General features: G+C 37.5%; 3 protein-coding genes and 1 non-coding gene across 4 annotated transcripts; 1 reads left to right on the top strand and 3 right to left on the bottom strand.

Annotated features, from left to right (window-relative positions):
* Positions 1–4: 4 nt before the first annotated feature.
* LOC130506128 (probable metal-nicotianamine transporter YSL8) lies at positions 5–1,882 on the bottom strand (the record flags this gene model as incomplete). Its single annotated transcript, XM_057000767.1, has 6 exons — positions 1,201–1,882; positions 816–973; positions 632–729; positions 419–553; positions 125–314; positions 5–52 (listed from the first exon to the last, which is right to left on the bottom strand). Coding segments are annotated over exons 1-6 (1,071 nt in total), but the record flags the coding sequence as incomplete, so codon positions are not given.
* Positions 1,883–2,297: 415 nt separating this feature from the next.
* LOC108819264 (fanconi-associated nuclease 1 homolog) lies at positions 2,298–6,405 on the bottom strand. Its single transcript, XM_018592266.2, has 14 exons — positions 6,216–6,405; positions 6,044–6,113; positions 5,653–5,972; positions 5,459–5,563; positions 5,120–5,375; positions 4,958–5,020; positions 4,592–4,666; positions 4,374–4,489; positions 4,214–4,284; positions 4,041–4,128; positions 3,823–3,963; positions 3,545–3,750; positions 2,947–3,454; positions 2,298–2,865 (listed from the first exon to the last, which is right to left on the bottom strand). Exons 1-14 carry the CDS (start codon positions 6,306–6,308, stop codon positions 2,422–2,424), a joined length of 2,556 nt encoding a protein of 851 aa, XP_018447768.1. The 5' UTR covers positions 6,309–6,405; the 3' UTR covers positions 2,298–2,421.
* Positions 6,406–6,574: 169 nt separating this feature from the next.
* On the top strand, positions 6,575–6,725 carry LOC130506129 (U4 spliceosomal RNA). The gene has a single exon (XR_008941896.1). It is a non-coding gene; the product is annotated as a U4 spliceosomal RNA (small nuclear RNA).
* Positions 6,726–8,730: 2,005 nt separating this feature from the next.
* On the bottom strand, positions 8,731–9,679 carry LOC108819572 (50S ribosomal protein L18, chloroplastic). Its single transcript, XM_018592634.2, has 3 exons — positions 9,422–9,679; positions 9,093–9,254; positions 8,731–9,021 (listed from the first exon to the last, which is right to left on the bottom strand). The coding sequence occupies exons 1-3, from the start codon at positions 9,626–9,628 to the stop codon at positions 8,872–8,874; spliced, it is 519 nt and encodes a 172-aa protein (XP_018448136.1). The 5' UTR covers positions 9,629–9,679; the 3' UTR covers positions 8,731–8,871.
* Positions 9,680–12,123: the final 2,444 nt, after the last annotated feature.

Raw genomic sequence — 12,123 nt, 5'->3', positions numbered from 1 at the left:
TGCAAAAGTTGTATACACCATCCCCTAGGATCATAGCAACAGCTACGAACACCTGAGGAAGAGAAGTAGGTAGGCTTGTTACAGCAAAAGAGGCACATATAAAACAGTGAGTATTTTTTTTTACCTTGTAAGCTTGGAGACCGTTCATGCTGCTAGAGTCAACATCAGAAGGGAACCAATCTCCCTTTCTAGTTTCAATGAGAGGCCACATTAGCCCCCAAGAGAGAATCCCACCCAAAAGGAGAGATATGTTGATTATGTATGGGCATATCATACCAACACCTACATATGTTGCTGAAAAATCAAAGTAAAACCTGTTCCAGAATAATAAAACCAGCTTATGAGCCAAAGACAGGACAAGACAAGAAGCCAGTTCATGAGCCAAAGACAATGAATCAGTTAATATCGTAATGCTTACTTGTATTGGTATGCTCTGAGTCCAAAGGTAGGGAAACTGTGAAACCCACAGTTTTCTCCTGCAGTAAAGAACCATTGGAAGAAACCCCACAAGAAGCTCAAGGAGAAGAACTTCCCCAACACTCTCACCTGTTCCCTGATTACACAGAGCACAAGTCAATAAGCAGAGAACTCAAAAAAAAAAGAGTTAGTAAGCAAGATGTAAGTCTCATACTTGGCCAGCTTTGCTCCTTGAGGAGTATGAAAGCTGTTGATAAGATGAGCAGTTGCAGTGCCACTTGGGTATGTTAGTTTGAAGTCTATTATCATTATCTACAAAAAAAACATTGCACCAGTTGTAAGATTCCAACAGTCTATTATCATTGTCTTAATGTCTCTCTTTTGGATTTTACACATACTTTTCGAAGAGGGACAACAGAGAAGAGGCCAAGAAAGCTGACAACAAAGAGAAAAGCTATGATCCAACCCAAAGAAGGGTCCTTAACGCCACGAGCAGCATCTCCTGAATGGTTAGCTATTCGTTCGCTCATTGCAAATAGGTAAGTCCCAAACCCCCCTGTTGCAATTTAATTTTAACAAAGCATAAATAAAGGGCAAGTGAATCAAACCCTCCGGTTGCAATTTAGTTTAATTAACAATAACAAATAAAGGGCAGGTGAGTTATGTGTGATCAAGACTCAAAGGTTTTGTCTTTTTATGAAAAAAAGTCAGAAATCAAGAAAACAACACCAATCTTGATTCAAAAGTTTTAATTCCTGAGATGGGATTTTTTGTTTGTATTACCGCTAAAGGCAATGCCTGAGGAAGCAACAACACAAGTCTGAATAACTGTGTTCTCTTGTCTTGTAAAGGGTTGTTTCAAAAGACCAGATTTATGAAGCATCTTGGTCCATGTCTTGACGAAGAAGAATCCGAGAAGACCAGCAGAGACGTTAAGAGAAGGGATGATCCCTGTTGTGAGGTTAAGCTTCATCACAATGAAGCTAAACAAGATGCTTAACGCAAAGCTAACCACAAAAGCTCTAACCGTTAACTGCTTCGTCCAAGAAGGAACCTCTCTGCTCTCGAATATTCCCTCCACAGATTCTTCTCCTTCATCATCTTCTTCTCTTTGGTTTTGTCTAGCATTCTTGTTCCTCTCTGTTTCAGGACTAAACCGAGTTTCTTGCAACTCATGTTCCTCAGTCACGCGATCTCTGTCAGGAGTTAAATCTCCTTTTCTCATCGTTTTGTCTTAATCTCTCTCTGTTTCTTTAGATCTGCAGAGATGAGAGAGATGGTGTAAAAGAAGAATTAATATTGTAATAAAGACAAAAGAAGATTTTCCAGCCTAGTAGTCAACTAAAACTAAAGGACTTTGTTGTCTCTCTCATCAGATTAGTTTAACTACTTTTCTACTTGAGGCTCTTTGTTGTCCACAGTCTGTAAATTATCTTTTGTTGGTGACTCATCATTTCTTAGTAATTTGGTTGTCCATTGCCATTGGCTAAACTACTTAATCAGTATTAATAAAATAATTAAATTGTTGTTTCTTGCAGGTTTAGGGAAGATCAAAGGTCCAAATATGGTTTTAATTACTTAATAATGTTTTTCAATTAGAAGTTCCCATCGACTATTTTTTGTTTGAGATCATGTTTTAGTTATGTGCATGCAACTAAGTGAAACCAAAAGTCTATTTCCTTATCAAACACATATTTATTCAACAGTATTAATTAAGTAAAAAAGGATCATTAATATAAATTGATTATTTTGGTATATACTAATTTTGTACCTATAAAGATGATCTTTCAATAATATTGCAAAATTGATTATTTGTATCATAATCAATAATAAAAGGACAAAAATTAGTTGCTTGATTAGTCGAAAAAAAAAAGGACAAAAATTATAAAGATTCTTTCATTATATGGTACAAGAAAAAAAAAAGATGCTGCTTGATTAATCACGATACAACAAATCATGTTTTATTGTGTTAATTATGATAAATCAACCATGTATAAGCTTTAATTAAGCACAAGCAGGTCTTACTTTGCAAATCTCAACATGGAAGCCTGAATCCATTAGAAGCAGAAGCCAAGCACGTTGCTGTTCTGATAACCTATCTTTCTCTGATTTTACTTCCACAAGCTTAGCTTCACCTTCATAACCATTCTCCTTGAACCGCCACAGAAGCAGATCAGGCATTCCACTGCACCAGCTCCTGTAGTCTTGAGCTAGATATCGGCAAAGCGATGCTACACACTTGCCTCCAACACAAGCCACCGCTGCTCTCAGTTCCTCTAACGAAAACCGCTCCCACGCCACTCCTCTGCACGCTGTTCCACGGTGTGTTTCATATGAGATGATGAGTATCTCTTCAGCCATTCCGTTTGCAACTTTCTCGAGCTGTGACTCTATTGCTTCCTTCCTGGTTAGATAGAAGGATTCAGTATCTAAGTCCAGTGGAGCAGTCTGCACAAAAAGAAACAAAGATGAGAACATTTGTTTTCTTTTTTTTTCGTATAAATGAGACAACTCGTGAGCTTTATTAACCTGGAACCGGGTTTGGAAGACACCAGGGACGTCAGAAAACAGAATGTCCCACATGAGAAGCCCAAAAATGGTTAACCAGATGCTACTCTCTGTATGCATCCCCTGCCATCCTCCTCCTTTTCCATTGTAATACTGCAATGCGAGCTTCTCAACTCCACACTGCTCTCCGTCTTCTCCATAAAACCTGTTTTTCATGCCAACTTCACAGTTCAGTGATCTCCCTTGAATGGTGACCTCAGGGATCTTGTTGTCGTTGAGATTTGGGAAGGTGGGGGTTTTCCAGCGTCTTGGAGGCTTTGCAAGACGAAGAATGCGTCTTTGCAAAGCTATTCTTGAACCAGCACGCACCCATGGATCCAATAGTCCTTGTTCTGCCACTGAAAGACTCTCGTTTGGACGTCCCATGTGCTCCAAATCTGTTGATAACCTGACTGTCCAGTATCCTCGTCTCCCGTCACAACTGAAGGAACTAAGCAGCCGTCTCAGTAGATGAACTGCTTGGTTATACCTGAAACCAGAGAGAAAAGTGTGAACAAGCAAAGAAAGACAAAGATCATCTGAACAAGTTAAAAAGAGGAGGTGGTTTGTTTTCACATGCCTCTTTTGGTTCTCAAGAAAGGAAACTCCTAAAAGAACCATTTTTGAGTAAACCCATGGAGCTGTAAAGCAATTAAAAGCTGCTAGGAGAGCAGGTTCTGAAGATGAACTAGTTATGCGGGTCTCAGCAATCCTGATGCAGTTCAACACTGTCCCAGAATCCTCACTGTCAAGAGACTCATCCATCAACTGAGCCACTTCAATGGCCTGTAATTGAAGCTTTGAGAGACTGTATAGACAAACAAGCCCTTTTTTGGCAATATGGACAAGTAAAAACACCTCTTCATATGCTAATAGCTTAGTCCGGTCTGAAAATATCTGCTCTGAGTCAATGCACTTGTAAGTTGGGTATTTGATAATACCAAGATCCAGCAGAACAAAAGAGGATAGATCTTGCTCCCCGTTGAGAAAGAAAAGCCTCTGCAACATACAAACCAAATTGATTTCGTCTCATCTTTAAATAAAGTAGGCTAGTTTCTACAAGAAGAAGACTTCACCTCAACACGCCATATGAGAGTTTCTGCTGTACTGGATATCTTAGCACATAGTCCTGTTCTTTCTAGAATCATTGTTCCTATATTCATCCTAAAAGTAAAAACAAAACAACTCAACCTCAAAGAGAAACAGAAACAGGTTTTAAGAACCTTTTTACAAAGAAAAACAAACTAACCTTGTTCCATCGTTGTAATAAGAACAAAGTGAATTTATAAGGTCTCTCTTTCTTGAACTGCGGCTGTGCACCTGGAACACCAAGAAAGAGAACCGCAACCTTTGAAAATCTAATACTCCCAACAAACTGAGCAAACATCTTTAACAAAGTTTGGTCCAACCTTGTTCATAGATAAGATATCACGCAGTTCAGTGACGTTAAGCAACTCTGTGATCTCCTTCATCATTTGGTAACTTAGATCATTTGCGTCTTCCACTGAAGTCATGAATCCCCTAACTGAACATCACAGAGACATTAGCTTCTTTTAACATGCTCAGAATAGATCAGAAACTAGAAAACGTTATTGTGTGTGAACGTGTTCCATGGTATAATAGTTACCTGTTAGATCTTTCAGAGCTTGAAGAGAATCAGATACCTCAGAGTATGAAATATTTGATAGCCTGAACCAAGGTCCTGAACATTTCACAAAAGCATCATAAGAACTGTAACTACCTTCAGTAAAGAAGCAAGTTCCAATTAAACAAACACTACAAGTCTACAACTGAGACCACATAACTTTCTAGAAGACCTAGCATTATTCTAATCTACTCTATAAATAGTCACCTAATGTTTATTCGAAAACCTGGGTAGATAACAAAGTGTCAGAAACTAATCAAGCCAAGCCATATAAATAGGAAAAAAAAGGAAAACAGAACTCATTAAGGTTACTTCACTGCAGTTTTGTCTAGTAACATTACAACATACCTTTTCGTGTGTAAAGACGGATGAAAAGTCTCTGGCTATCCTCTGAAAGAGATGGGAAGGATTCTGTAAACCAAAATGAGAAACAAGAGTATAGAAAAAAAGAAGAAGTTAATCAATCATTCAAGCAACATCATATAAGGAAACTGACTAAAATTTGAATACCCAAGAATGCCTTTTCATCGTCTGTGAATAGGTGAGAGCAGCTTCTGAGAACCTCTTGTACCAACACATTGAAGTTCAATTGGTATCTCGTCGTTTGCATCTGATGCTCAACAACCTGAAGAACTTTCTCCCACAGAAGCTTAAAATCTTCACCAGCAGATTCACTTTCTTTCCAACCATCAGATGTCATCTTGTGACAAACAACTTTAATCGGAACAGCTTCAGAAGAAATCTTCGGAACAGAAGTTATTGTTCCCTGCAAAAAAAAAAAAGTACATATATATATCTTAACATTTAACCTTACCTAAAATCAAGCACAACAAGAACTAAGTCACTAACCTCAAACTTAAGGTCATACTCGTCGATAAGCGGGGACAAGCACTGGGAAACATCTTTGGGTAGATACCCAAGCATCTCAGACAACTCGGACTCTGCATAAAGAACCTAGCAAGAAAGCAAAAAAAAAACAAAAAAATCATATGCTTTACTCAATACATAAAAGACCAGAATTAAAGACAAAAAGGGTTTTAAACCTTAATAGCGTTGGGATCCTTAATGTTCTGAGGGTGTCTCAAAAGAGAGATCTTTGCCCCAGTTTCTAAAACCTGAACATCACTAAACTTCCTACCAACAATAAAGGTATGAATAGCTTCATCACCACCATTGGCTTCATCTAAAGCAGCCACAGTTTTGGAAACCTCCTCACTACATGAGCCATCATCATAATCAAGATTGCAGACGGTTATTGATTGCTGCTGCTGGGTATGGATGAAAAGAGTATCTTCAGATTGTTTCGAACCTGACCACTGAAGAAGAGTGGTCTGAGTTAATCTCCGTTTCTTCCTCAAATCATCTGTGGACAAAAATGATTTCAGAATCAAGAAGATGAGCAAAAGACAGAAGCTTTCTTAGTTAATAACACACCTGAGAATGTGCTCGAGTCATCGGGAGAAGGGTCATTGCCGGAGTCGTTGACATCGAGATTCAACGAGTTCTAAAAAAAGGGCCAAGTTTCGGAGGAATAAAGGTGTTAACTTTTTTTATTGTTTTAAGGGAATTAAAAAAAAAATAATTGAGGGAGAAGATAGATAGATACCGGAGTAGCAACGGAGAGAAGATTCTGGCGGTTGGGGAGAGATCGGCGGCGTTTTCCGATCAACCGAAGCAAGCTCTCATGTCCGGTTAGCATTTCCCGCCCTACCGACGCCGACGCGGGAAATCTTTTAGATTCTGGCTGTGTGTCCTTTCGTTTTTGACATTTTTTGTGTATTCTTGTCGGAAAAAGAAAAGCTGATGACGTTTCAGTCTCGCAAGAGAACAGCAAGCGTGATAAAATTAATTTTGCAAAACGGCACGGTGTGTAGAAAAAGGGAAACGTCCCACATCGGAACTTAATGTCAAGGTGATTGGTTTCGCTTCCGTATAAAAAGAAGGGCCTTGCGTTGGTTAACAATCATCTTTGCGCTTGGGGCAATGACGCAGCTAATGAGGTACTAACCGAGGCGCGTCTATTGCTGGTTGAAAACTATTTCCAAACCCCCTCCTGGGCCTAAGCTTGTCTTGGGCCTTCGAGAATTTCTGGAAGGGCTCCCTTCGGGGTAAAGCCCTACAATATTCAGTTTAATGTTTTTAGGCCTCAGGAGCAATATGATCCAGCATAATTAACTGGTTCAATCAGGTATACGGTCCTGCTATACTCGGCTCGTTAAGATAATTATTAACCGGAAAAAAAACTTTAGAGCATCTAAAAATATGGAGACAGTCAATTGTGTTTAGACTTTAGGTTTGCTGATTTAAATCAGATAGCATTTCATTTTTTTTTTCATTTTTTTCTGTCTTAAAAAAAAAGAGTTTGGATCCCTTGTGATTCTTACTAGAATGTATTTTCTATAGTTCTGACTTTTTTGATGAATAGATGTTCACATTCATTCAACAAAAATAAAGAGCCGGTTCTTTCATCATTGTTCTGTATAAGTCTGCAGGTAGCTCGGTTTTCTAGTTGATTTGGATGTGGAAAATTTGCCAAACCAAATATAAAATGAACTATGGTTCAAAATTTGGTTGATTCAACTTTTAATTGTCAATGGACTGAACTTTAGTTTTTTTTTTCTCTTTAGGTTAAATTCAGATGTAATCGAATAATTTTGGTTAAATTTGGTTTGCAGTCCAAAATTTTATATATGATTTGGAAGAATTGGTTTGGTTTGGTTATAAAAGAGAGGAAGAAAACGAACTAACTAACCGTCAAACCGATAACAAAAATTGCTGATCAGTACCAAACACGAATTGAAAACAAAAAAAAAATGCGGTTTGGTTAGAGATGTTAATATGGGTAAACCCACTCCATTTAGACCCATTCCATTTAGTATCCACCCCATTTAAAATTCATATAAATTTAGACCCATATAGGTTAGACCCATATAGGTTAGACCTATTAGAGCTACCCATTTAGAACTCATAAAATTTATATGTATTCATTTAAAACCATTTAGACCCATTTAGACTAGTTTTTTTTTTTTTGCATTAGTTATGTTTATAAAATGATTTTAAATAAATAATTTCTTTTTTTTCACCTTTTAACTTTATGAACTCTAAATAAATAATTTATCAATAACTTTTTATATGTATTCTTGCTTGTTTTGTGTCAAATATTAAATAAATTATTTATCAATAATTTTTTTTAACTTTATGGACTCTAGATAAATGTATACATTTCAAAAAGAACACTAGTTCAGAAATGAATCAATGATCAATGCTTCTCCTTCTCTGCTACTAACCCGTCTTTACTCTTAACCTCACGGTCTTTCTCATCGATTTGTGTTTCTACACACAAACAACACATAAGCAAAGCTCATAAACCAAAAGTATGCATTCACCAAGAAAACTAAAACGATGCACATCTGAAACCAATCGAAAAAACTACCAATTCAATACACACGCTATACACAGTTACCTTAATGGCTGATGGGTTTGGTCGAGGACGAAGACTGATGAAGCTTAATGGCTGAGAGAGAGCTCGAGGAGGACGAACCTATACAGAAAGAACACACAAAGTTAAACAATCGCATAATCATCAAGTTTCATAATCATCAAAAACAAATGCTCGAGTTTCATAGTACCCAGAACGAGGAATCACAGAAGAGAGGCGGCAAAGCGAGAGAGAGCTCGGAGTCGATCGGAGTCTCGGAGAAGAGAGAGAGAGCCTTCGCTCCGAAGGAGACGAATCAGACGATGGGTTTTCCCTTTTGATGGAAGGAGATCGATGTGGGAGACGATGGGTTGAATTTGAATAGGAGGAGATCGATGTCGTTCTCCGTTGATTTGATCGAAACCGAAAGAGAAGAAGAACAAAAGAGAAGAAGTATCATTAAACAACAACGTTTAAGTCAAAAAAAAAATTAATGAGTTAAATGGATACCCATTTATTTTAGAGAAAACCCATTTAATAAATGGGTTTTAAAAAAGTTACCCATATAAAACCCGAATAGTTAAATGGGTCTAAATGAGTATTTATTTTTTTATAAACCCATATGGGCCTGCGGGTTTCAAACCCATATTAACATCCCTAGGTTTGGTTCTAATTATGGATGTTTGAATGTGTTGCCCATTGATGATGATTAGCTCTTTTCACATTCAGAGAACGCCACTCAAGAATTTTTTGGTTATCAACAAAGAGTAGTCTTTTTAAAGGGAAACTTCAACATTTCAATGGATAGTTCCGCAGAAACAAAAGGAGATAAGAAAAGCAAGAGTTAAAACTGAAGACCGTGTTCACGAGCAGCAGCGGCAAGAGCTTCAATGCGACCATGGTAAGGGTAACCACCACGGTCAAATGCCACCTTTGTGATCCCTTTCTCCAAGCATGATTTCGCTATCACTTCCCCTACTTTCTTCGCCACCTCCTACAAAAATCAACCAAATGATTCATCTCTCTCTCTCTCTCTCTTTCTCTCTATCAAATTGATTCACTTACAATGGTAGGTCCAGAGGTGTAGTCAAACTCCTCAGAGATGGGTTTCTGCTTGGTGGAAGCTGAAGCTAAAGTGTGCATCTTGGTGTCATCAATCACTTGCACATAGAGATGCTTGTTTGAGCGAAACACACACATCCTTGGCCTCTCCGTTGTACCGTTAACCTATGAGAAGAACAAACAAGATTCAAGAATCAAACAAGTTGCCAAACTGGTTACAGAGTAAGCTATTCAAGATTCAATTTCGAAAAAAAGCATCGCAATTCTAACATTACAGGTGTCCACTTTCTTGAAGAGATGATAGAGCAATTGGGGAGAGAAGATAAAGTTACCTTCTTGCGGATGCGAGAGTGGCGGGCGATTCTGTCTTCGCTGCTGGTTTTGGTTTTGGCTTCAACCACGAGCATGGACCCAGACTTGAGCAGCGACGGAGGCGACCATGGTTTCAGAAAAACGGCACGGTGTTGCAGTCCGCTTCCTAAGAACGCATTGCGGTTAGTTAGGAGGCTCACCGAACCACACCCACTCACGCTCGTCATTTTAGCTCTCTCGCTCTCTGGTTGTGTAAGCAAAAATCCTTTTTGCCTTATCCCCTTCTCTTGCTGCGTTTATATTTGCTTCATTTTGTATTTTAGTCCTTATATTTCTTAAACGTTTTAATTTCTTCACCGTTATTTCTTAACTAATTGACAATGTCTTTTCTTTATTTTTTTCTCTGAAACTTAATCATTTTTTATTAGATACTAGAGATGGTCCACGTTACGCGCGGAATGAGATGACGGTCCGGAGTAGTACATGATGAGATGATGGTCCGGAGTGTTTTTCATTTTTTATATAAAATATTTTAATATTTTTTTAAAACACAAAATTTTATTTATATCTGTATAAAAATGTAATTCACAATGCTGTTATTTGTTGGATTTCAAATAAATTTTATTAATAAGGAAAAGATGATAAATATGGAGATAAAATGGAATAACTACGATTAATGTGTTTAGATTAGTAACACAGTTTATGAGACTGTGTCCTGACATGGAGGGCATCTTATGTTCATCTGGATCCAGTCAAGAATGCATTGGTGATGATAGATATGGTTACAGTGCAATGTATATACAATTTGGCCTCTTTCAACTTTGTTCATGCATATAGTGCACAGTTTATCTTCTTCTGTTTTTGAGGGGGGTCTTTTTGCAGCTTTGAGATTTGTTGTAGCTATGTCGACGTCCATTATGTGAATTGAATGAGGATTGAAATCTGTTAGATATAGTATGATGTGTACACTGGTACCTTCATAATTGGCGAGTGACGAAACGGTCTTGTATGCGTATGAAGATGATGATTCTGTGATTCTTATGGCAGAGTAAATGCTAATGTCATGGGATGTGAGCATATACTGCATGATTTCAAGGGTTGTATCAGTAAGATATCCAAAAGCGGCAGTTGAGAATTCAAGCGGAATATATATGTCGGTTTGATTTAATGCCAACGATTTATATTGATGCTGAGAGTTCTAGTTGCTTTCGAATTTGCTGGAAATGTTTCGGAGTCAAATGTAAGGGCATAATCCTGGGCTGGTTCCACGTTTTTGGAAGAAGGCGTATTTGTTTATGCTATATCTTGACGTATTTATGTGGTTAGACATTTGGTGTTACATGTGGGAAAATGACATCATTTTGAAACAAATAACTATTATAATGTACAGAGGTTTTATTTAATTATGAAAACTGTTATGAATATTTATGAATAAGTACTATTGGACTAAAAGCGTTTGTTTTTTTTTGGGCTGAATCCTGTTTAAATTTTATGAGCGGAATCCACTTGCAAACTTACGTGATTGTTTATAATTATTTTATATTTTATATAGAAGTTAAGTTTTAGAACATCATTTTTTATTTTACTATGTTCAATTAATATTGTATGGGGCAAATCTATAAATTGTTATATAGTCTAAGTCCACTGTTTAACTAAAAGTTCACTCAGATATCATGTATCTTTATATAAAAAGAAAATAATGATTTTTCCCAATTGTTTAACTAAAAGTTCACTCAGATATCAGATATATCTTTATATAAAAGAAAAGACGGAATTTTTTTTGGTCTCAGGCATAAAGAATCACAGTGTGGAAAAAGTCAAAAGTAGATAAGACTAATAATGAAAATGGGGAAGTTATTGAAAATGCATAATTTTAAATCCAACGTTTTAGTCATTTATTTTTCCGACTTAAGCTATTCAAGCCTTCTTGTGGACGTGCGTAGATGTGTTGTCCATCTCCATCGGCACACTACCAACTGGTTCCTTAACTGCCTCAGCGCTGCTACTTCAAGAGTCAACCTTAGCAAGAACTTGCTGAATACCTCCCATGTTGCCACCATCATCACCACCTTGTCCCTGATATTGATAGATATCACGGCTGATCAGATCGTTGAAAAGGAGGTGCAACATAATAATGTCACCAGACTTACATACACAACGAATTCTGGGAGTGGCAGACGTTCATGTTCTTCGAGAATACGGGTGACAGTAAAGCTCTGTAGGGCTGCGATGAAATTATACGTAGTCAGCTTGACATAGAACATGTATGTTTTTCCTTTCATGCTCGTAACAAAAGGAGGCATCTGCGAGTCCTCAGGGTTAACACCTTCTTCAGCCTATGAAACATAGTATTCTTGTCAAGAAATTATATATGAATACTATAGCGATAGACAGTTCGTACGTACGAATATTTTTCCAGCTTCACTTGCTTCAAAGTGAAGAAGTGGAGAAAACATCAATAGAAAAAGAGGAAGAAGAAGAAGCAGAACTAAGGTTAAATGTCTGGGAGTAAAGATCCAGAGAGAGTGAGAGGGTCGCAATGAATGTGGGGGAGTTGTCTTTCGGTTTGGGGTTTTAGGGTTCCAGACGGGTCGGGTTTCTGGGTAAGGTTTGGGGAGAGGGTCTGGTAGGATATTTAATGGAACTAGTAGTAAATAAATTAATGTCTTCTGGTTTTTAGTTATTTCCCCTTGTTTCGTATTTAAATTTTAATGTAAAATAA

Source organism: Raphanus sativus, unplaced genomic scaffold (assembly GCF_000801105.2).
Source record: "Raphanus sativus cultivar WK10039 unplaced genomic scaffold, ASM80110v3 Scaffold2907, whole genome shotgun sequence".
Classification (NCBI taxonomy): Eukaryota; Viridiplantae; Streptophyta; class Magnoliopsida; order Brassicales; family Brassicaceae; genus Raphanus; species Raphanus sativus.
The sequence above is the reverse complement of the archived record's forward strand: the minus strand, read 5'-3'. Positions and strand labels throughout refer to the sequence as shown.